Source organism: Myxocyprinus asiaticus, chromosome 9 (genome assembly GCF_019703515.2).
Source record: "Myxocyprinus asiaticus isolate MX2 ecotype Aquarium Trade chromosome 9, UBuf_Myxa_2, whole genome shotgun sequence".
Taxonomy (NCBI): Eukaryota; Metazoa; Chordata; class Actinopteri; order Cypriniformes; family Catostomidae; genus Myxocyprinus; species Myxocyprinus asiaticus.
The window spans coordinates 49,943,864-49,967,863 of NC_059352.1; the positions used below are offsets into that span (position 1 = coordinate 49,943,864).

Sequence of the window (24,000 nt, forward strand, 5' to 3'; positions counted from 1 at the left end):
CGGTCAATAATCGATTCCACCTAATGTATGTTCCAAAATCAATCGATAGTCAAATAGGTAAATATTGTGTAAAACAAGGGTTTAAATCCAGCAATTCTGTGCACATTGGTCAGTAAAAATTACAATTGATCCTTTTAATTTCAGTACCTCCAGCATTGCAGCGGCGAGCGATCTCCCAGTACACAAGTCCCAGGGCGTAGATATCAGCGCATTTAAACGAGTCAAAGTGACGCATGTTTATGCTCTCTTCCAGAACCTCAGGTGCCATATACCTGATGAACACAAACAAAACACAAGTTATTCAGGCAAAAACACCAATGAAAACCAAACACAAATGACAGTACGACCACATGTCGTGTAACGTTTTGTAGCAGATTATTTAAACAGTGGTTAATAGATGCGTTTCGATTCACAGGGTCCCTATGTAGTGTTCACTGCTCCCTACACACCGAGCAGGGCATATTTGTAAAGTTCACTTTAGTTGACATAACTGACATCTTCATATAGACAACACTTAAATTGCGCATATTAGGAGTTTCCAGTATGATGAAATAATTATGATGGTAAATAAATAATTCTATTTTTAGATGTACATATGTATATAATACAAGATTGTTTAATTATATAAAAACTTGAGTGATTGGAATGTACTTGTAAATATGTTTGCAGATGTCTCTATAAATTAAAAAGGTTGGAGTACCTCTTAGTGCCAACGCGTTGGTTGGGTGCGATGTCGATGGTGTCTGTGACAGACTCGTGACGAACCGCCAGTCCGAGATCAGCGATGGCACACATACAGTTTTTCTTCACCAGGATATTTTTTGATTTCAAGTCACGGTGAGCGATGCCAGGCTTTCCTATTGACCAACAACAAAAACATCAGCAATAAAACACACCAAGTGTTATTACAGTTTTGCATTTTCAGTGTAGTTATGATTTCTAGTTATGATTTCCCTGTTTATTTGGTTATTTTTCTAGTATATTTAGTTGCATTTGTTTTAGTACTTTAGGGTTATCAAAGTTAATGTGTTAACTGATATAATTTAAAATATGATCAGTTTCTCAGGGCCATCTTCTTCTTATGCCCTCTCACCCCTTTCGGGGTATGGGCCGCCAAGGTTTCTGTCCTGGGCCATTCTTTCCAGTTGACACCAGTTGTATCCCATCTCGGTGATGTCTGCCTCAAGGTCACGTCGCCAGGTGTTTCTTGGACGGTATTGCTTCCGCTTTCCTTGAGGGTTCCATCGCAAAACCTGCCTAGTGATGTTGTTTGGTGGTTTGCGCAGTGTGTGCCCTACCCATCTCCATCATCTCTTCTGAATTTCTTTCTCTGCAGGAAGTTAGCTGGTTCTATCCCAGAGACTGGTATTGATGATAGCGTCTGGCCAGCAGATCTGAAGAATCCTTCTAAGGCAGCTGTTGATAAATGTCTGGATTCTTTTGATGGTGTTTTTTTCTCGATCTCCAGGTTTCAGCCCCATAAAGCAGTCCTGACTTTACATTAGAGTTGAACAGCCGAATCTTTGTTTTCAAAGACAGCTCTTTTGAGCTCCAAATGTTTTTGAGCCGTATGAAAGCCATTCTTGCTTTGCCGATCCTTGCCTTGACGTCTGCGTCTGTACCTCCCAGCTGGTCTGTAATGTTTCCCAAGTAGGTGAAGGACTGCACTTCTTCGAGTGGACTTCCATTCAGGATGACTGGTTCGGTACTGCTGATGTTGGTCTTCAGAATCTTGGTTTTGTCTTTGTGGATGTTGAGTCCTACCTGCGATGATATGGCTGCCACAACATTTGTTTTCTGCTGCATCTGCTGGTGGCTGTGGGAGAGTAGTGCATGATCATTGGCAAAGTCCTGGTCATCGAGCTGGTTCCACAAAGTCCACTGGATTCCATTCTTGCGTTCACAGGTGGACATCTTCATGATCCAGTCAATGGTGAGAAGAAAGAGGAAAGGTGACAGCAAACATCCTTGTTTGACTCCGGTCTTCACCTGGAAGCTGTTGGTGAGCTGCCCTCCGTGGATCTTGATCAAGCTGACCAACTTGGCTGGAATGCCATAGTGTTTGAGGAGGCTCCAGAGGGTCTGTCGATCAACACTGTCAAAAGCCTTCTCATAAAGTTGATATACAATGGTGAGTTCCACTCCAAGGACTGTTCGATGATAATGCAGAGTGTTGCAATTTGGTCTGTGCAAGATCTGTTCTGCCGGAAACCTGCTTGCTCATCTCGAAGTTGTGGGTCTACGATGTCTTTCATTCTCTCTAAGAGGATCCGGTTGAAGACCTTGCCTGGCACTGTGATGCCTCTGTAGTTGTTGCAGTTTCTGAGGTCACCTTTCTTGGGGAGCTTGATAAGGTAGCCCTCCTTCCAGTCCTTAGGTGTCACTTCTTCCTCCCAGATCTTCACATTAACGGGGTACAGCATCTCCACTGATGCATCTAGGTCTGCTTTCAGGGCCTCTGCTGGGATATCATCAGGTCCAGCTGCCTTTCCATTCTTCAGCAAGATGATGGCTTTTCTGATCTCTTCTCTGGTGGGTTTGTCACAGTTGATTGGGAGATCAACGTTGGCTGGATCGATTTCTGGAGGATTTGGCGGTGCTGGTCTGTTAAGGAGTTCCTCAAAATACTCGGCCCATCTGTTCATTTGTTGTTCTATTCCTGTGATGGTCTTTCCTTCTTTATCCTTGACAGGCCTTTCAGGGTTGCTGTACTTTCCAGACAATTTCCTGGTCGTGTCATACAGTTGTTTCATATTACCGTTGTATGCTGCCAGTTCTACTTCAGCTGCCAGTGCCTCTACATATTTCTTCTTGTCCTTCCTGATGTTCTTCTTAACAACTCTGTGAGCTTCTGTATATTCTTCTTGGGCCTTGGCTTTTGCCACACTAGTCCTGCTGTTGTTAGCTGCTGCTTTTTTCTGCTTGTTTTCTCTTCTCTATCTTGCTCAATGTCTCAGCAGTGATCTACTTTTTGTGATGGGGTTAACTTCCTGGCAGGTTGTTCTCAGGGTCTCCTTTACTGTCTGCCATTTACTTTGCACAGTATCATCAGCTTGCAGTTGTTGTAGCACCTCAAACCTTTACTTCAGCTCAAGTACAAATTCTTCCCTAACATTGGGAACCTTTAAACGGCTGACATCATACTTCACTCTTCTGTATGATCCTTCAATCCAATTCTTCTTTAAGTAGATCTTTAGTTCTTTAGTTTCATTCTGGCAACTACTAGGTGGTGGTCAGATGCCACATCTGCTCCTCTTCTAACTCTAACATCTAGGAGGGAACTTCTGAACTTCTTATTAATGCAGATGTGGTCAATCTGGTTTTCTGTCTTGTAATCTGGTGATACCCAGGTATTCTTGTGGATCCGCTTGTGAGGAAAGATACTGCCTCCGATAACAAGATTATTCAGTGCACACAGGTCTGCAAACCTCTTGCCATTCTCATTCATCTCTCCCATTCCGTGTTTGCCCATGACATGATCGTATCCTGTGTTGATGGGTCCAATTTTGGCGTTGAGGTCTCCCATAAGGATGACAATATCTCTTGTTGGAGTAGATCTCTATGATCTTCTGTAGTCTGTTGTAAAACTGGTCCTTTTCCTCATCATCGTTGTCGTTGGTGGGGGCATAGCACAGGATGATGTTCATCTTTATCTTTTTCTGTTTAGTTCTAAGGGATGCTGTAATAATCCTGGGGCCGTGTGCCTCCCACCCAATCAGTGCTCTCTGAGCCAGTTTGGACAGCATGAAGCCTACTCCTTGAATGTGGGGGGCATCATTTTCTTCATGTCCGGAGTACAGCAGCAGTTCTCCTGACATCAGTTGCTTGTGTCCATCTGGTCTCGCTAATTCCCAGTATTGTCAGGTTGTTTTTCTTCATCTCAGCAGCTACCTGAGCCATCTTGCCTGCCTCATACATGGTCCTGATGTTCCAAGTACCGATAGTGGTTCTCCTGGTACCACCTAACGTCATCATACATCTTCGGGTTGGCGACGATCCTTCATCTTCCAGGAAGTTTGACTCTGTTTTATCTATTGTTTGCGTTTCTGTAGCGGTAGTTGTTTTACGGGGTGGGGTTGCTAGCCCCACCCCCAAACCTCCTCCTTTTTCATCCGGGCTTGGGACCGGCATCTATCTTCCTGCAAAAAGTCTTATTTCATTCCACTAGATGGCAGCAAGTACTAGGAAAAATACATTTCAATCTATCACACTCCACCACAATATACAGATCTGAAATATAGGTGGCGCTCTAACGCAGCTGAGCACTATCCCCATAGACATCCAGTAAATTTTGGATCGCATGCATGTTTCCCACTGTTTTGTCATATATCTCGGTCTAGGGGTCGTTAAGCTGGATCCTCAGCTTTATATAGAACATTTCATTATCAATAGATGATAACATATTTTGCAGATGATTTGTTCATCATGTTTTTTTTTTTTTTGCTGGACAGCAAATTGTTCTGGACATCTGAAACATAACACTGTATTATTTTACCAAGAAAGCTCACAGACAAGTAAAATAATAGCTTATTTTAAAGAAAACAGATGGATATGTAGTTTTGGCTATTTGGGGGCTAAAAGAAGCAGTGATTGGAGAAGACATGAGACATTTGTCTTTTCTGTCTAAGAGAGATCATATTTCACTTTGTGACTCTTTTGATAATTATTCGAACTGTGGTGTTAGGGTGACAAAATATTAACAATATTTAAGTGCTATGTCAAAAGCTTTTATATTCATACATATTAAGAAAGTGATCACACAGGGGGGCCTGGATAGCTCAGCGAGTATTGATGCTGACTATCACCCCTGGAGTCACAAGTTCGAATCCAGGGAGTGCTGAGGGACTCCAGCCATGTCTCCTAAGACAGTATGGTCACGACAAATGCGTGAAAAGAAATTGCATGTTTTATGAAGTCAGATCAGATAACTTGTCGCCAAAAGGGGAAGGGGCTCCATGACATGCTTTACCCTTGTGTTCATTTATGCTAACATCTTTTGTGTTCCCGGTCAAAAATGACCGGCCCACTAAGATTGTTAATAAATCTCTCATATTGCATATATTATCCCAAGATACTGCATTAGATCTTGTCAACTTTGTGTACTACTATTTTGAACTAATTTTAAAATATAAATGTTTTATTGATCGAAGGACTAATTTAACTGTGCTTATACCGGGCTAGTGGGGGGCACTCCCTGCAGCAAAAATAAAAATAAGAATAATTATGTAATAAATTAATAATCACATGCTTGATCTAAACAAAATAGCGGATCCTACAAAATCTTAATTAATGCTTTTTAATGTGCTGACAAATTAGAACTGTTTTGTTCTTATAATTTGCTAATTTGTTATCACAACAATTATATTCAGAGTTGGTAAAGAAATAAAAAAGATGAGATAGTCATGTGTTATATATTGTTGGAAAGGACTCAGTAAAATGCAATGAACAAATTTTTTTCACTCAGAGGCCAAACTGCAGTGAGTTTTAGAGTATGAAATTCCCACTGACACACATGAATATCATAAACAGGAGTCTACGTCACATTTTACCTTATTACTTCCCGGAACATACTTATAAAATAGACAATGACATATCGTAACTTACAGCCGAATATCCCGATTCAAATTAGTTCAAACACAACATAATATGATCAGCAGATCTTGAAATATTCCTCAAAGAGTGTACATAGAAAAACCATGCACAAAAAGGCGCACAACACACACTGTGTGAGTGTATGTGTGTGTATACATACATGTCTGAGGACTTTGTGTGTGCAAACACACATCCACATATGTGCTCATTTAAAGAATTGGGACGCTCCTGATCACTTATATGTTTCTGTATTTTGTAGTCTAATCCATTCATTTCCAATGGCCGGTCATTTTTGACCGGAAACACAACAGGTGAAACAAAGTGAAATAAAACCAATAAAATTTAAAGAAAATGGTCCAAATTTTTGTGTGTGTTTTCAGATACCATATGTGAACAAAGTCAAGGAATTTTATTCCAATTCTATTAAGAAAAAAAAAAAAGTTGTTCAGGTCAAAATGACCGGAACACAACATAAGGGTTAAAAAGACAAAGCAGCAAAACAGTGTTAAGGGGATCCAGAAACAGAAAGAACTGCCTTATTGGCATTTCTTCCCTAACTGGAACAGCAAGTTAAACACTGCGAAATCACCTTCAACAAACTACTTTTAAAACGATGCCATGCGTCATATAAATGCCGGCTTCGGCTTTATCTATAGTATAAATTAGGCTTAAAAAAATCAGAAAGCTGAGGTAGAACAGACTATTTGATTGAACATAAATCCTTTACTCACTGAAAGCTGCATTTGGACATATGCTTTCTACGGCAAGCCCTGAAGGAATAAATAAACAATCACAAACATCCACAAGGTAAAGTTACTCCATGAATCACATCCTAAATCACTGTTGCAATTGTTTATGTTCACACAGTACTCCTGTTGTTATTTTGTTGGTAATCAGAGGGAGAGTGTCATACCTCTGACTGGGGTGTAACGATTCACTTGTTTTCTCGATGCATCGATTACTAATCCTGCCAATTCATATGCATCGATTTTGAAATATGATTTTTGAATCAAGAATCGTTAGTGTTGGTCAATAATCTATTTACACTGTTAAAAATCTAATTAATCTCGATTCAGCAAATAAGTATATTCAATATTTTAGAATATATAAATATTAAATTAGTTACATGTGCGATTTAAATGAGACTTCATTCTCTAGAGCATCCCTGAGCACACGTCTGTGAGGGGACGCACTCTTCCATCGCCCTTCACGCGCCTGCTCTCCATTCCATCCGTTACGTCACTGAAACTTTTTCTGAGCAGCTTTCCGAGTCTTTCAAGCACCTTATGTCTGATATCTCCTCCGGATGGCCACTATCTCATGAGCAAATGACAGCTCGCAATAGCGATCTTGTCGTGAGTCAAACGGGCTTAAAACTTTTGATACAGCTGTGTAGCCACTACATGGTCTGAAATTAAGGGGAGCTTGGGGCAGAAATGGCATTAAAAATCATAAAAATGCTCCCGAAATTCAAAATGTGGGGGCAAAAAATGCAATTCTTCGTAATGAATTCTTGTTTTTTAACTCGATGTTGATGTTGATGTAATTTTAGGGTAAGATGTAATACATTCTCAGACTTAAGAATTTGTATTAATTGATAAAATTGACATTTTGACATAAATGGATAAGACACATTTTATGTTTTAAATTATTAGAAAAAATTATGCCCTCATAAAGGTAAATAATGCACCTGAAAATCAAATACATTGGGCAAATATTGATCCTAAATGTAAAAGTTAATTTCACTACTGAAATAAAGTGATTTAATTGAGGAAACTTATTATGCCGTTATTTTCTATAAGATTAAATAGTGCCATTTAATTGTTTAGTTTGGGACTTGGGGTGCAGAAAACATTTAAGTCATCTATGATTGCTTTTCTCTCTTTTTTGTTTAAACTGAATGTAGTCAGATGATGTTACTTTAATGTTGTAATATTTGGATTAGTTTACTGATTCAGGGTCCCCACGGTCAAGGGAAACCTGGAAATATCAGGGAATTTTTAAATTGTGATTTCAAGGCCTGGAAAAGTAAAGCAAATTAGTAAAAAAATAAATACAAATAAAAAGTATTTTTATAGTGAAATATGGAATATTTTTCTAGCTATGTTCAGCTATATTTTACTGGTATAATGTATTATTGTACTATTACTGTATTCCAAGTAGCTGGTGTGTACAGTACGTGTATTTAATGTGTTTCCTTTTAAGTTACTTTTGGTGGAATAAACAGTCTTTTTGTAGTTTGCCTTTCTTTTTCTTTCTGAAGACACATTAGGGGAAGTGTTTAAAAAATACTATAAATTCTAGGCTTGAGAGCGATGCCTTGTTCACACATTGATAATCAGAATATTTTCCTGATGATTACCGATATATATCAGCATTTGTTTTTTCCAGATATAAATAGGGCTGCTCGTTGCACAGTAGTCTTTGTCTCTTCAGACATATTTCTCAACACAAATTTGATAATTAAAGGGGGTCGCACACCGGACGCATCTGGGGGACGACATCGCGCATTCTAAAATTCAAAACAATTATTAATTTTCTACAAAGGTGCACACGCACCGCCAATGCTCAGCGTCAACATTCTGCAAGTCGATTAAATTCTATTAAAATTCTACCCAATTTCCATTAAATTCTACCCAAATCATTATTATATACTCTAGTTGCTGCGTTCCATTCAAATCGGATGTGGGACATTCCACTTGATATCTCCGATCTCAGACCATAAAGTCATTCCATTGCCAGATGCAACGGAAACAAAACTGTAACGCTCCTGTTAACTTAGCAGGTGTTTGACTCTCATCAGAGATGTCTCCTAGCAACCCAACTGATAAACAAAGCTGCAACGCGAGCATTTGTGCTACAGGTGTACGATTATCAAAAGAGAGTATAATGTACTATGTTTTATACACCTGTTTCTGCAGGCGTTTGTTAAACAAGCTTTAATATCATGTTTCACTTTGTTTGTCTCCCTGAGTGCCAACATGTTTGTTTGATGTCACGCACCTTCATCTTGCCGAAATCAGAGTTGAAAATTTCCGCACAAGATTTCAAGTGGCGTTCCACTGCAATCTGACATTCCTTATTGAATAGAACGCAGCATAACTGGCTTCAGCTCATCATTTGTGTGTGTGTGTGTGTGTGTGTGTGTGTGTGTGTGTGAGAATGTGATCATGACCGGCTTCAGTAAATCTTATATCGCCCTCTTGTGGTCTGCCAACACTATTACACCAGACAGTTAAACAAAGGCCAACTGAGTGAATTGGAAAGCATGCAAATTGGGCTTCTAGTTTAAATGTCGGCTAATTTTAATATATCACTGCCTCAAAAATATATCGATAAAATAACGTGCTAATGAATAATCGATATAGCGATACTTTATGACATACCTAATAAATGCATTTTAAAAAAATTATCGAATTTTATTGTGAATCAAATCGAATAGTTTTGAATTTGCAAAAATCTTTTTTTTTTTTTAATCGAATCAAAAACCTGTGACTTGAGAATAGAATCAATTCGCTGTCAACCCAAAGATTCCCACCCCTACCTCGACTGAAAATTGAGAGATCTCTGCAAAACAGTCAGTAAGCGTGACACCCTCAGCCTACTTTTTTTAGTACTGAATAGTTTCATCAAGAAAAACAGAACGCAAATATTGGGCTAAACGGTATATCAAATTTTTCACATTTAGAGTATCAAGTCATTAGCTTAGAGCTTCACATGAGGAGCACTATCTTGGAAGACAACTTCCTTTGTAGACAGTAAACAGCAAGGCAGCTCACTAGGTTTTGGAGCACAGCGAATATATCATTAAACGAACTTCATCAGCATCTTAAAGTGTATAATATGATATCCCTAATGAAAGCGCACACTCACCCTGAGTGCCCAGAATCTCCATATGTAGGTGGGCCAGTCCACTAGCAGCCGACAGCGCCAGTTTAATCATGCCCTCTATGCTGACTGAATATCGGTTTAGATAGTCAAACAGAGAACCGTTCTCATGATAGTCTGAAACCAGCCACAACTGAGTCCATGTGCCATTATCTGTGACAGAAAGAACGAAATATAATTAGACCAAAACTATCTAGTTAATTCCCAGCTCATTAATATGTACTGCTTGTTTATTTGTTTACCTTTGTTGTCTGCTGCAATGAAGCCCAGAATGTTCTCATGTCGAAGCATGATGGTCTGGTAGATTTCAGCTTCACGAAACCAGGAGCGTTCCTCACGAGAAGAGAAGATCTTCACCGCGACGTCTCCTCCTCTCCACTTCCCCCTCCACACCTCCCCAAACCGACCTTTACCAATGATCTCCTGCAGTACTATAGTACGCGCCACTGTTCTCTGGACAAATAGTGGCAGACCTGTTCAAAGAAAGAGCAAAATGCATCTATTATTGCATCTGTTATTCTGGTCTCTAGACATGGAATAACCCACCTTAAATGCAAGTCTACTGGATTTTTACACATACCAATAGAAAACATCTCCTCAAAAAGACGCATGAATTGAGGTATTATTAATGTCCATAGCGGGACAAGTTATAAACGGAAGTTCAAGAGAAGCTGAAATCCATTCATAGACTTCTTCCAATACTAACCGGACCCAGATCCTGATGTGGAGAGGTCGTAGATGAGGTCCTGTAAAGTCTTGTCCTTAGCCAGGAACATGTGTTCAGTGCTAGGATCCTCCAACTCCAGCCTCTGCCGATGACCGTAGGCCCGTTGGTGGTGCTGGAAGAGAAAGAGCCCCAGCAGAACCAGAACACACAGCACAAACACTGGACCTGCCACCACAGCTGTGAGCTCCACCGGACCCCAGTCCTGGCCTGCATCCGAACGGTTCGTCACTGACGGAGGAAACACTGGATTAGTCCCTCAAATGTGTTTACAATCTTACACAAGCAGGTTTGTAGTAAACGTAGCAGTTCACAAACAATACTCACTCTGGAGGGCACTTGTAGTGAGTACTCAGAAGGGTGCAGGTTATTACTGTTTCACATGTGCATATTTTGTACACTCCATACGACAAACATCACTGGCACTTTATTTTTAATTGGAATGATACCTTACGTAGAAGCAAATGTATTGCTTACACCTATTACAATATTAAAATTGCAAATAAAACTCGAGTCAAATTTCTTGTTTATCCTCTTTAACTCTGCAGACCCGCCAGCTGGTCCAAAAGGGTGCGCTATGTCACAGAAAAAGTTTACGCTTTAAATTTTCAAGTTTCCGAAAACATAAGTCAGGCATATGTGGTATCGTTAAGGGAGTTTTTAAAGTCACAGTTGCATTCCCAAAATAAATGGCTTATAACTAAAAAAAACAACAACAAAAAACAAGGAGGGTCAAGTGTTTGGCATCATTGTAAAGAAAATGTTACATTTTTTATTTTGATAAATTCAGCCTAAGAAACTGCTTAAAAATCGCAAAAAATCATCAATTTTGTGTTGATACAACAAAGTAATCAAAAGTTATAGCATTACAAAATTAATTTCTCCAAGTGTCCAAAAGCCTCTTCGGACAAATAAAACATAATAATTATACATAAGAACTAATTACACATGCAAACACAACAATGACTAAAGGTTTTCATAGCATGCAGACATGATTTTAGTAATGAGATTTCACAGAATGAGTTTCATTCTGTGTCATTTGAGTCATCATTGAGTCTGTGTCATGTATTTGGCATTTACTTATACATACTCTGATTACCTTGTTTGTGGGCTTGTTTGAAAGATAATCCTCTAAGTAATGGTATTTGATCATTTATGTTATGTTTTCAAGTTATAAGTGAAAACGCCACATATAAGCAACACCTTTTCACATGAAACATAAATGTCAAAAGACATACACTTAGCTATTACTTGCTGTGTCCATGACACATGGCTATTAGTGGTGCACCGATTAGGAAATTTGAGGCTGATATAATCACCGATTTTTTAACACCAAGATTGGCCTATTATTTTTTTTTAAAAAAGAGCACTTAGCCACACTTCTGCAAGTTATATTCTGTAGTTATATGTATGCCCCACACAGCAAAATTACATTAATTGTGAATTGCTAACATTTATTTGTATTAAAAACAGTTATGAATAGTTCTGTTGTCAATATCAAAGGTCATTTTGACAACCAGTAAAAACCATGAGGGCATCACACACAGTAGAGATACGTTAAAAAATAAGAAAGTGTCTATTACTAGCTCCAAAACTGCTCCTGTGAGGAATTATTAGTATTTATGATTTATTTACCACCTTTGGCATTTTGTTGCAATACAAATCACTAATTTTTAAGCAAATGCGTGAAGACGCGTTGCCGTTATTTAAGGTTAAACCGTTATATCTGTTATTAGTGGCATTGCAACCAATATCAGTCTGATTTAAATTGGGATCCTCACAAAATAGCGCTGAGATGAGTGACTGAGATATTGAGAGCACCTGGAGAGCCGCATGTCTGATTGACACCAAGAGCGCTCATGTTGAAGGGGGAAAAGCTAATAGCACTCATGATCGCTCAACACACCGTCTGATTGTCATGACTCACATTGCATTACGTATACTCAGATTTGTATACGCATGTTTATTTGTTGTTTAATTCGTTTTTATGCCCATCTGCAGTCTCTTTATCTTCTCCGTGCTCACTGTACAGCGAGTCAGAATTACTACCATATTGATTCTAGAAAATGGGCAGCTTAATATTCATACACATTATTCTTACACGTTTAAAAACAAACCGGCATATTCATCTGAATTACAGCATGTCTGAACGTTTAAATTTGTGAATGCTTAGAATTGCCACCAACTCACCCTCCAGTGGCCACACTGTATGCTTCAAGGGCAGAGCAAGTGTTAAATTCATTAGAGTAGCAGAGTATGTGTGCTGTAAAAAAGATCGGCCATGAATCTAGGCACGATCAGCCGATCATGGATTTAAGACGAAAATCGCCTATTTAGATCGGTGGCCGATAAATCGGTGCACCCCTAATTTGCTATTTGATCAGTTTGTTGTTTTTATTGATTGCAATAATATGTACAGTGCAATTGTTTTTATTTATTTATAAATTATCACACAGGAACACTTCTGATTTGTCTGCAAATTTTAAAGCACTTGTTCAGTTTTGGTCATAATGCCTACATGCATGCATATTTTGTGTATTTTTGTCAATACTTTAGTTATTAATATTTTGTCAATTACTTTTTCTTTCTCGTGGGCCACATCTGAGCTTAAAGGGTTAAAAGCTTAGAATTTGACCTTTTCACAGATAACCTTCACTTCTGCATTAATGTTACATAAAATAACAAAATAAGGCAGGAAAACATTTGCGTCACAAAACAGAGCCTGTGGTAGACTTTTTGAAGGGAGATGGAGTGAACAGAACCAGAATTGCATGCTTACAAAGTTAGAAAAACTAAAAAAAAATTTTTTTTTAAATGAGACCAATTTTTGGCAATTAGTCCACAGTATGTGTAAATGGTGAGCTTTTAAATCCGAGTGTGAAAAATTGCAGGCAGCAGCCCAAAAATGCACCAGAGTTGAAGAGGTTGTAGACCCATGACATGGGTTGATTTCTTTCCTGTGTTTCATGTATTTCCTATTGAACAGGATGTTAAGTCGGGACATGTTAAAAGGCTTGTCCTATTTTTTGTAATTAGGGATGCACACTACTCACCTTTCAGCTAAAGTTTTAATTTTCTGAAGCTAATTTGCCCAAATGTTTTGGTAACATTTTCTAAATTTACCTTATAAAAATCACTTGAAAGTGTTACTTTAAGCTTAAACATTATTTTAAAAAAAAGAAAAGAAAAAGCTTTAAATACAACAAAAAGCTTTAACACAGCCTTGCAAAATCATGATTTCCTAGTTGCTTGCAAGTGGTATTAGGGGGATTCTCATTCTAGAGAGTATTTTATTGGACAATTTGTATACGCCCTATGTGCCAGATGATTCATCAATATTTTTGTCTATTTTAGCAGAAAAGAAAGAGAAATGATGTCCATTTTAGCAGTACACTATAATATAGAATACCTCAAGGAAACAGACATGGACAAACCATTTTGATTTCTAATTCTTGTTTTAAAGGGGTCTTTAATTAGAATTAGAATGAACTACAATCCCATGAAGCATTTCGAATGAAGTAGGCTAATCGAAATAAAAACAATGGAATGAATGGATGAAATATATAACACAAGTTTTTGATTGTAAGCTTAGAAACAATATATTTTAATTTAATTAACAAAATACAGACTCAACTGCATCATTCTCGAAGCGTCATGGAAATGGACGGTCGCTGCAGAGCTCTTTTGGCGCGCTTTGTTGGCTGCAACTCTCTGATTGGTGTTTCTTTCTTTGCTGGATCATGGGTAGTGTAGTTCTTCACCAGGAATTCACTATTAAATACGACTTTAAACAATGAACTTGAATTAACGTGGACTGATGGCTTTAACAGAAGCACATACCATCGATTTACAACCTGGGAGCTCACGGTAGGTCTGTCTTTTAAGGTTTATATGCTATTGTTAAAAATGAATTCCCTTATGGAGAAAAAGAATGATAGTTTTTACTTCCGGAACCAGACTATTGCGCTCTTGGCTGATAGTTTTTGTATGGTACTGGTTATAGTTCATACGATGTATTGACGCTCACCGGTTGGTATTCGGAGGACAATGCTGTTGCAGTAATCTGTATAACAACAGTGTGTGTTCATCAGTCCTTCAGCACTGAGGCAGTAGAACGGCTGGCCTGGAGGAATCAGCTTATCTTTCTGGATGCAGAGTCGCACATGCTGCTCCTCTCCATCAATGATAGATGTGGAGGCCACACATGCCCCGTTTGTCTCACACTTGAGGCCATCCTTCTCACAGTGTGGTGAGGTGCAGTTACAAAACAAAGCTGCAAAGAAAAAGAACAAAAACATACATTTAAAAACTGTGAACAATGTTAAAGAACACTAGGGTTGCTGCACAGACTTTAAAATCAAATTTAAGACTTTAAGACCTTTTTTAAGACTTGAACAAATAAAATAATACCATACACCGATCAGCCACAACATTAAAAGCACCTGCCTAATATTGTGTAGCTCCCCCTCGTGCCACCAAAACAGCACCAACCCGCATCTCAGAACAGCATTCAGATATTATATTCTTCTCCCCACAATTGTACAGAGCGGTGATCTGAGTTACCGTAGACTTTGTCAGTTCAAACCAGTCTGGCCATTCTCCGTTGACCTCTCTCATCAACAAGGCATTTCCATCCACAGAACTGCCGCTCACTGGATGTTTTTTGTTTTTGGCACCATTTAGAGTAAATTCTAGAGACTGTTGTGTGTGAAAATCCCAGGAGATCAACAGTTACAGAAATACTCAAACCAGCCCATCTGGCACCAACAATCATCCATGTGATTATCTACTCAGCCAAGTGTGGCAGCAGTGCAGTGCATAAAATCATGCAGATACAGGTCAGGAGCTTCAGTTAATCTTCACATCAACCATCAGAATGGGGAAAAATGTGATCTCAGTGATTTGGACCGTGGCATGATTGTTGGTGCCAGACGGTCTCTAGAAATAAATCACAAGATGGTTACAATATTGAACAGTTTAAAACCATGTAAATGAGGAAAGCCATTTTCATAGGACTAGGTTGACAGAGTTTAAAGGAATATTCCAGGTTCAATACAAGCATTTGTGGCATAATGTTGATTACCACAAAAATGTATTTCGAATCAGTCCGTCTTTTTCTTTAAAAAAGCAAAAATCGAGTCACTTACAATGGAAGTGAATGGGGCCAATTTTTGGAGGGTTAAAAGAGAGAAATGTGAACCTTATAATTTTATAAAAGCTCTTACATTAATTCTTCATGTATTTGAGCAGTAAAGTTCATCATTTTACAGTTGTTTAGGATTTGCTGACATATCATGGCAACAAAGTTGCAATATTGGCTTTAACTTTTTCATGGTGGAAGAACACTTCATTTCTAGGTATGCTCAAATTTTGCTCAATATATTAAATATTTTGAATCTATTTTATGAAGTTATCTGAAAACAATGTGGTGGACCATTTCTGATGCCGTACAGCAAAAACAAAATCTTGTTAATAATGTTAATTTTATTTATTTATTTATTGAGAGAGAAATGTTATGTGTATAAGTAAAAAATGTTATTCTACCCATTAAGGAATAAATCGGCATACTTGGTAAAAAATAATAAGGTAACTGCTTGTCACAAAATGTGTCTTGGACTAATATGTAGTGTGACTGTGTTGAATTTCTTTGATTTGCAATTCAGTAAATTCCACTTCCTATCATTCCAATACAAATTCCAACTTAACTTCCTGTGGGGCGTGGTCAATTCAATTAAAATTACAACTCATGAATTGAAAGGGAGTTCATTCTGAAATTCTGAATTTTGCACAACCCTGACATATAGCATGTTAGCGCATTAGCGCCATGAATTAAGAATGTAAAGACAAATTAAAAAATTTCTACTGCATTTATATTATTTTATATCATCACCGAGTGGTTAAAACAGATTCTGACCTCATATTAATTTTACATGTGTGATGTCATGCTTTGTTGGGACCTGGGTAGCTCAGCGAGTATTGACGCTGACTACCACCCCTGGAGTCACGAGTTCGAATCCAGGGCGTGCTGAGTGACTCCAGCCAGGTCTCCTAAGCAACCAAATTGGCCCGGTTGCTAGGGAGGGTAGAGTCACATGGGGTAACCTCCTCGTGGTCGCTATAATGTGGTTCTCGCTCTAGGTGGGGCGTGTGGCAAGTTGTGCGTGGATGCACGGAGAATAGCGTGAAGCCTCCACACGTGCTATGTCTCCGCGGTAACGCGCTCAACAAGCCACGTGCTGAGCGGATTGACGGTCTCTGAGATTCGTCCTCCACCACACGGATTGAGGTGAGTCACTACGCCACTACGAGGACTTAAAAGCGCACTGGGAATTGGGCATTCCAAATTGGGGAGAGAAAAAAAAAAAAAAAACACTTTGGTGTTTTCGCTTTGGTTCATCGCAAAAAAATCTGCCCTTAAGCCGTTTCCATACAGAAATGTGTGTATATCGCTAATTGTGTACCTTTTGCCACCCAGATGTTAGCTCCCTTATTTAGCGATAATCTTTGTTTCAATCAGCTATATCGGTAAACTATTTGATGTGCTACACTTTTTGTTGCAAAAACACCCTTGGATGGAAACGTAGTTATCGATCACACAATTTAATGTCAAATTAATTAAGGTTTTACTGAGCATTCTCATATTTACATGCTCCTCTAAACACCGCCCACAGCGGTGTGATGGGTGTCTTTATGTTCAGGAACAGTATACTGTTGCTCGGCTGTTTAGAACTTCTTTTTACCCCTGAACGAATTAGAACTTCTCTGGAAGTATATCCGGGCCTTTAGATGGCGGACCACTCAACCACCAGAGTAATGTTTTGATGGCACCACAAAGCCACAGTGTTGGGGAAATAAACCCACAAATGGCTTGTTTATAGTTAGATATGATAAAAATAAAAAACCTTAACATAGAAAAACTTACACAGCACATTGAACAAAACGTCCCCATTAGTGCCATGGTTTAATTAGCTTGTCTGTATGCTATAAGCAGCCAGACAGAGTTGATTCAATCAAACTGGTACCAGAACACATTTAAATGGATGAACCAGACTGTCTAGAGCAGGCCTGTACAAACACAGACTTCCGTTACTGACAATACAGATAGTTTGAACACATTTGAGATTATTTTCATTGGCTCTGTTGAGAGAGGTTATAGCTGCGAGCTGCCTGCAGGAAAACTCCAAGATCTTTCCAGGGATGTGCAAAAGTACATATTTAAAGGGTCATGAAACATTACAACATGTCTTGCACACAAGGGCAGAGAATGTCAACATTCATTATTTTTAATTTCAAGAGGAAAAGGGATCATTTATGGATTTTTCGGGCTATTTTCGTCTTGCGGGTTGGAAATGAACATTGAGTCAATGTCACAGGTCGTGACGTACGTGGTGTAGGCTTTCCATTAAATTTCAGCAAATCTACGTCACGGGTGTTCTCGATATTATTCATGAGAAGGCGTGGCCTTTAACCTTTGACAAGCGAGTCGTTGCCATGCACGTGACCAGTGCTTCAAACTCTCAAGCGCCATCAGTACGTTGAGAGAGTTGATAGTACTGTGACGCAAGTCCCATAAATTGCCATTTATTGTGTATTAAATTACAGATGTAAATTACCAGTGTAAGTATTGTGAACTTACAAAGCAGTGTATAATTTATTTGTGCATTCTGTTACAAGCAATTGTGAGAATCTTTGATGTTGTTAACTGCATTATTAAAATAAAACAGGGTGACTGGATCAGAGAGTTGTTGGGTTCACTCCGCTACTGATCACGCCCACTTTGAGTGCATCATTTAAAAATGAGGTGAGAGGCTCATCTGTGCCAAAACAGGGGAGTGCTGTGACCCATTAAAAGTACTCAAGATCATGCCAACACAACTCACTTCCAGCCAAAACTGTGAATGATTAAACTACAAATTTAGCTAGTGATCAATGAACATTAAGAGGATCTGCTTTTACAGCACAGGTTTTCCTCGCTCTCAGTAAAACGCAAACAGTGTGGAGGATTTGCTTAACTATTCAAAGTGTCTGTGAATGTCGAAACATAATCGCAAACATGTCTCAAAGGCTTGGTTTTCCACTGAAGTTGAAGTCATTACACATATCAGTGGATTGCGTGCATAGTGTCACATCAGTCAATAGACAGGATTTCCTGTTATTTAAAGACATTAACATTAGGTGATGTCATGAGATGCAAAATATGGGAGTTGTCCCTGGGTGAAACTACTCAAGTACAGATGTTATGAGGCTGTTTGTGGCTGAGGTCGCTTTTGATGACAGTCTATGATGTCACAGCGGAATGAGTTGTTTTTGAAGTGCAATAACATGCAATATCTCAAGCCAACAAGTTCATCATTGTCTGGCTCTGGACAAATGTATTATTAACTAAGAAATGTTAAGAACAAAAACAGAGGCAAGCGGGTCAGTGACACTCATTTTTTTTGTCTGGATGTTTTAAAGTTTTTCAAAAATACATTAACAAAATGCAAATTACACAATTACCTCTTCTATGATTAACATGGTAAATGGTCTGCACTTATATAGCGCCCATTTTTAACCTTAGTGGTTCCAAAGCACTTTACACTGTGACTCATTCACCCATTCACACACACACACACACACACACACACACACACACACACACACACACACACACACACACACACACACACACACACACACACTCGCACACCAATGACGGCAGAGCTGCCATGCAAGGCGCTGGCCTGCCATTGGGAGCAACTTGGGGTTCAGTGTCTTGCCCAAGGACACTTTGGCATGTGGAGTCATGTGGGCTGGGAATCGAACCGCCAACCCTGCGATTGGTGGCCAACCCGCTCTACCACCTGAGCCATGGCTGTTTTCATTTTCTATATTTCTTATTTGATACAAGTTAAAAATGTCGAAGTGGTGTAATCATACAGAGACAAGAAAAAATGTTGGCATAGGGGACGTGACCCAATTAAGCCCACCCAAACTGAAGTTTTACATGTTTTCCTATATAACTGTTAACAGCCTTCCAATAAAGTGAGTATTAAATCAAAGATTAATCTCTCATTTAAACAGTCATTTTATGTTTAAGTTATTTGATTGCAAATGTGAAAAGTTAGAGTGGTCTTATAAGGAGCAAGTGTACCATTTAACCCACGTGTCCTTAAGCCCAATATGCTTTTAAAAATGTAAATGCATCACAATTTACGAAATAAACACTTCAGTTTTTTTTTTTTTTTTATTTAGACCTCAAACATCATAACCAGATACTCATGAAATCCATCTTTTCAAATATGAAGAATTGCTGTTAAATACAAAGAAAATAATCTTAAATTGCATTTGCTTTATTAATCTCTTAATTTAAAAATTGGAATCATTCCTTACTCTGTTTGTTCATCTGACTCTTTAGTTTCGTTTGATAAGCCGCTTTAAAATATCTGTTCATTTTTTCACGTCAGCACCCTGATAAACATGATGTCCACATATGTGGAAATTGGCACCGCATTTCCTCAAAAGTAGAAAAAACATTAGTAGTGTCTAGTTCTCCAAAATGGACCCCTGTACACAGGTCTATATCCCGCAATACAGGCCCTGCAAACACAGTGCTTTTAATAACTTGATCTTAATTTTCTATTTAGAGAGCAGTTAAATAATTTATCATTATCCTGCACTTGCGTGCATACACAAACACAGTATAGACTGCAGGCCTGTCTGTCTACTTCAATAAACGGCTTGAAACGGAACAAATCATCACACATGCCCACATGCAATCACGTAAATGTTACACACGTTTACAAAATAACATTCTAAATCCTCATGTGGTTATTCACATTTTCCACTTACAAACCAACAACAGCTTCATCCAAAACAATAGACGTTCAATCTTAATTCAATCAATCAGCATTAATGGATATCATACCGATATCTCAGAAGTCAAAGTCTGCTGGTGTCAAAGTGTTTTGGATTATTTCACTTATGTAGCCATAGGTAAGTGCCACTTTCACAACCGTCACAACCGCTTATTTTTTCTGCATTAACGTGAGAACGAGACAGAATAAAAATTAAATATTACATGTTCTTAGGAGTGCCAACCCTTCTACATATTGTGGCTATTATTATTTCTGGGTTGTGCATTTCAATTCACAGTTTTTACAAATTGTGTTACTAAATTGGTTTTTCATATTGGTGTTTTCATGCTGATTACTGATATGCCTATGGTTTTAATTTGGTCGATAACTGGCCGATAAATAGGGATAATACCAGCAAATTTGGAGTATAAAGGCCAAAGTATACTAAGGTTGTCCACATTGCTGACCATCTCGGTGCACCTTTTTTGTGATACAGATTTCATCATCAGCACAGTCAAGTGCATGATCCAGATTTTCTCGACACACGGACAGTCCTCGTCTGTGCAGATCGTCAGCGCATTCGGCTGCCATTTACTGTACTAAAAGAGTTCCTTACATCTGAGCAATTCAAGCTTGTAGTGCCATCTGTTTTCTCCAGGGGGCAGTAAGCAAAACTCGCTGGATAGGCAACGAGCAGCTTATACAGAGAACAAACCACACTTACTGACGGCAGACAGCACAAGATGAGAACACGCTCTTGCGTACAAACACAGCTTGATGGAGTGCAAATCCGAACACATGGATCAAGACGTGATTTTCTAAGTATTAAACTACGTTTAGCCCAACTTGACAAGCGAACTAAAAACTGTATGTTTATGATGCAACGCAACCAAATTGAGACACTCCAAATGCATCCATCTAACGCATGTGTACAATGACGCGTCCTTAGAAAAGGCTTATTGACAAAATCAATTGCAAAAAGGATTGCTGTGAACTGTTGACCAATGATTGGCTTATTTTTAATAATATGGAAATAAACAATATATTGCATTCTAAACTTTTTGTATTGTATTTTTTTAATGCTTCACTTGTGTGTCAAAATAATGTAATGCATTTTATTTATCTGTATTATTATTTTTTTATAATATATAGTGTGTATGTATATATATATATATATATATATATATATATATATATATATATATATATATACACACACACACACACACTATATTGCCAAAAGTATTCGCTCACCCATCCAAATAATTGAATTCAGGTGTTCCAATCACTTCCATGGCCACAGGTGTATAAAATGAAGCACCTAGGCATCAAGACTGCTTCTACAAACATCTGTGAAAGAATGGGCCGCTCTCAGGAGCTCAGTGAATTCCAGCGTGGTACTGTGATAGGATGCCACAAGTCCAGTCGTGAAATTTCCTCGCTACTAAATATTCCACAGTCAACTGTCAGTGGTATTATAACAAAGTAGAAGCGATTGGGAATGACAGCAACTCGCCACGTAAAATGACAGAGCGGGGTCAGCGGATGCTGAGGCGCACAGTGCGCAGAGGTCGCCAACTTTCTGCAGAGTCAATCGCTACAGACCTCCAAAGTTCATGTGGCCTTCAGATTAGCTCAAGAACAGTGCGTAGAGAGCTTCATGGAATGGGTTTCCATGGCCGAGCAGCTGCATCCAAGCCATACATCACCAAGTGCAATGCAAAGCGTCGGATGCAGTGGTGTAAAGCACGCCGCCACTGGACTCTAGAGCAGTGGAGACGCGTTCTCTGGAGTGACGAATCACGCTTCTCCATCTGGCAATCTGATGGATGAGTCTGGGTTTGGCGGTTGCCAGGAGAACGGTACTTGTCTGACTGCATTGTGCCAACTGTGAAGTTTGGTGGAGGGGGGGATTATGGTGTGGGGTTGTTTTCAGGAGCTGGGCTTGGCCCCTTAGTTCCAGTGAAAGGAGCTCTGAATGCTTCAGCATACCAAGAGATTTTGGACAATTCCATGCTCCCAACTTTGTGGGAACAGTTTGGGGATGGCCCCTTCCTGTTCCAACATGACTGCGCACCAGTGCACAAAGCAAGGTCCATAAAGACATGGATGAGTGACTTGACTGGCCTGCACAGAGTCCTGACCTCAAACCGATAGAGCACCTTTGGGATGAATTAGAGCGAAGACTGCGAGTCAGGCCTTCTCGTCCAACATCAGTATCTGACCTCACAAATGCGCTTCTGGAAGAATGGTAAAAAATTCCCATAAACACACTCCTAAACCTTGTGGAAAGCCTTCCCAGAAGAGTTGAAGCTGTTATAGCTGCAAAGGGTGGGCCGACGTCATATTAAACCCTATGGATTAAGAATGGGATGTCACTTAAGTTCATATGCGTCTAAAGGCAGATAAGCGAATACTTTTGGCAATATAGTGTATATATATATATATATATATATATATATAAAACTATTTATAATCATTTAATCATTATATATTAAATAATTGTTATTTGAGGGGCTTTTTCAGCAAATACTTATAAATGCGATTAATTGTGATTAAGTCGATTAATTAATCGGCATACCATGTAATTAATTCGATTAAAAAAATGTAATCAATTGACATCCATAATAATGTATAATAAGGCTCTCCTATGGTCACATGACCCCGATCAGATGCGTTTCAGAGGGATATTTAATAATTCAGTAAACAACAATAGCATCTTATTGCACAAAACTATTAAAGTAAGAGAAAAAATAAGAAAAGCTCCAATACAGAGCGGCACAAAACCGCATATGCGCATCCTGAATAAAGCTGTTCAGCTTGTAGTCTAAAAATCCTGAAGAGAATTCGCCATGGGTTCCCTCGAGATTTTCCTATGGTTTGTTTTTTTATCATGTTTGAGGAATGACTGTGTGTAATTTATGTTGTAGAACAAAACGTCCATGTATCGTCAAGTAATGTTTAACATTTTTGGGATTCATATCCCGAGGTTACCAGAGCCGGCAAGATCCAGCTCCGTTCCTGCTTGGTGTCGGACTCTACTGCTTCGTGTCGCTGAAAGATGAAGACAAACTGCAGCCGGTGCCAGCCAGACATCACTTCAGTCTTTTGACTTCAGAGGATGAACTAATGCCAACTCCAACTGTAAGACATGGGATACTTCATATGCCACTGCCTGAACCTTGGACTTATGATGGACCCCACGGAACCTCACCGAAATGTAATACATAGACTATCATTTAATTGCCAACATAATCCTTCATCAGTCAACTAACAAAGGACAACTGCATCTATGTGAACTTCTGCAGTTAATCCAGGATGAACTTCAAAGACATTAGTCATTAATCTTACAGTTCATACAAAATCTTTGTTTAAACACTGGCCCTTAACACTTACTTAGTTTACTCATTTTAAAGCATGACTTGCACTATACATAAGTAGCATTGGCATTATATTCATGATGTTAGTCAGAGGGGAACTGGCCCCACAGTGAGCCTGGTTTCTCTCAAGGTTATTTTTCTCCATTAACCAACATCTTACGGAGTTTTGTGTTCCTTGCCACAGTCGCCTTCGGCTTTCTCACTGGGTTCATAAATACAATTATTATTTAATTACTTATTTTTAAACAATACACAATCGTATTTAATCAAACTACACAATGATGACTCTAAGACATTATAGATGTTACAGTTTCACTTTTTTAATGCATGATTTTCTGTAAAGCTGCTTTGAAACAATGCGTGTTGTGAAGTTCAAAAATCCCATTATAAAAACCTATAGGAAAATCCCTAGGGAACCCATGGCGAATTAGACTTCCGGGTTCGCCTGCAAATTGACGTAACGGCTGAACAGCTCTATGCAGAATGACGCACTTCAATGTAACTGGAGTGCTTCAGGGCGATCATTGCTGCACATTCAAAAGTGCAAAACTGCAAACTCTCCAAAGCACCTCACAAATAC

General features: G+C 38.9%; 1 protein-coding gene across 2 annotated transcripts in view; it reads right to left on the reverse strand.

Moving 5' to 3' along the window:
* The window catches only part of LOC127445904 (activin receptor type-1B-like), a 45,745-nt gene that overhangs the window by 9,317 nt on the left and 12,428 nt on the right, over nucleotides 1-24,000 (reverse strand). Inside the window, exons 2-8 of one of the 2 annotated variants that reach the window (XM_051706379.1) lie at nucleotides 14,232-14,477; nucleotides 10,187-10,435; nucleotides 9,723-9,953; nucleotides 9,466-9,633; nucleotides 6,324-6,362; nucleotides 701-857; nucleotides 148-272 (exon numbers count right to left, since the gene is read on the reverse strand). In XM_051706379.1, the coding sequence (XP_051562339.1) occupies nucleotides 148-272; nucleotides 701-857; nucleotides 6,324-6,362; nucleotides 9,466-9,633; nucleotides 9,723-9,953; nucleotides 10,187-10,435; nucleotides 14,232-14,477 (1,215 nt within the window). The remainder of the gene's footprint in view (nucleotides 1-147; nucleotides 273-700; nucleotides 858-6,323; nucleotides 6,363-9,465; nucleotides 9,634-9,722; nucleotides 9,954-10,186; nucleotides 10,436-14,231; nucleotides 14,478-24,000) is intronic. The other variant, XM_051706380.1, reaches the window with a different exon arrangement.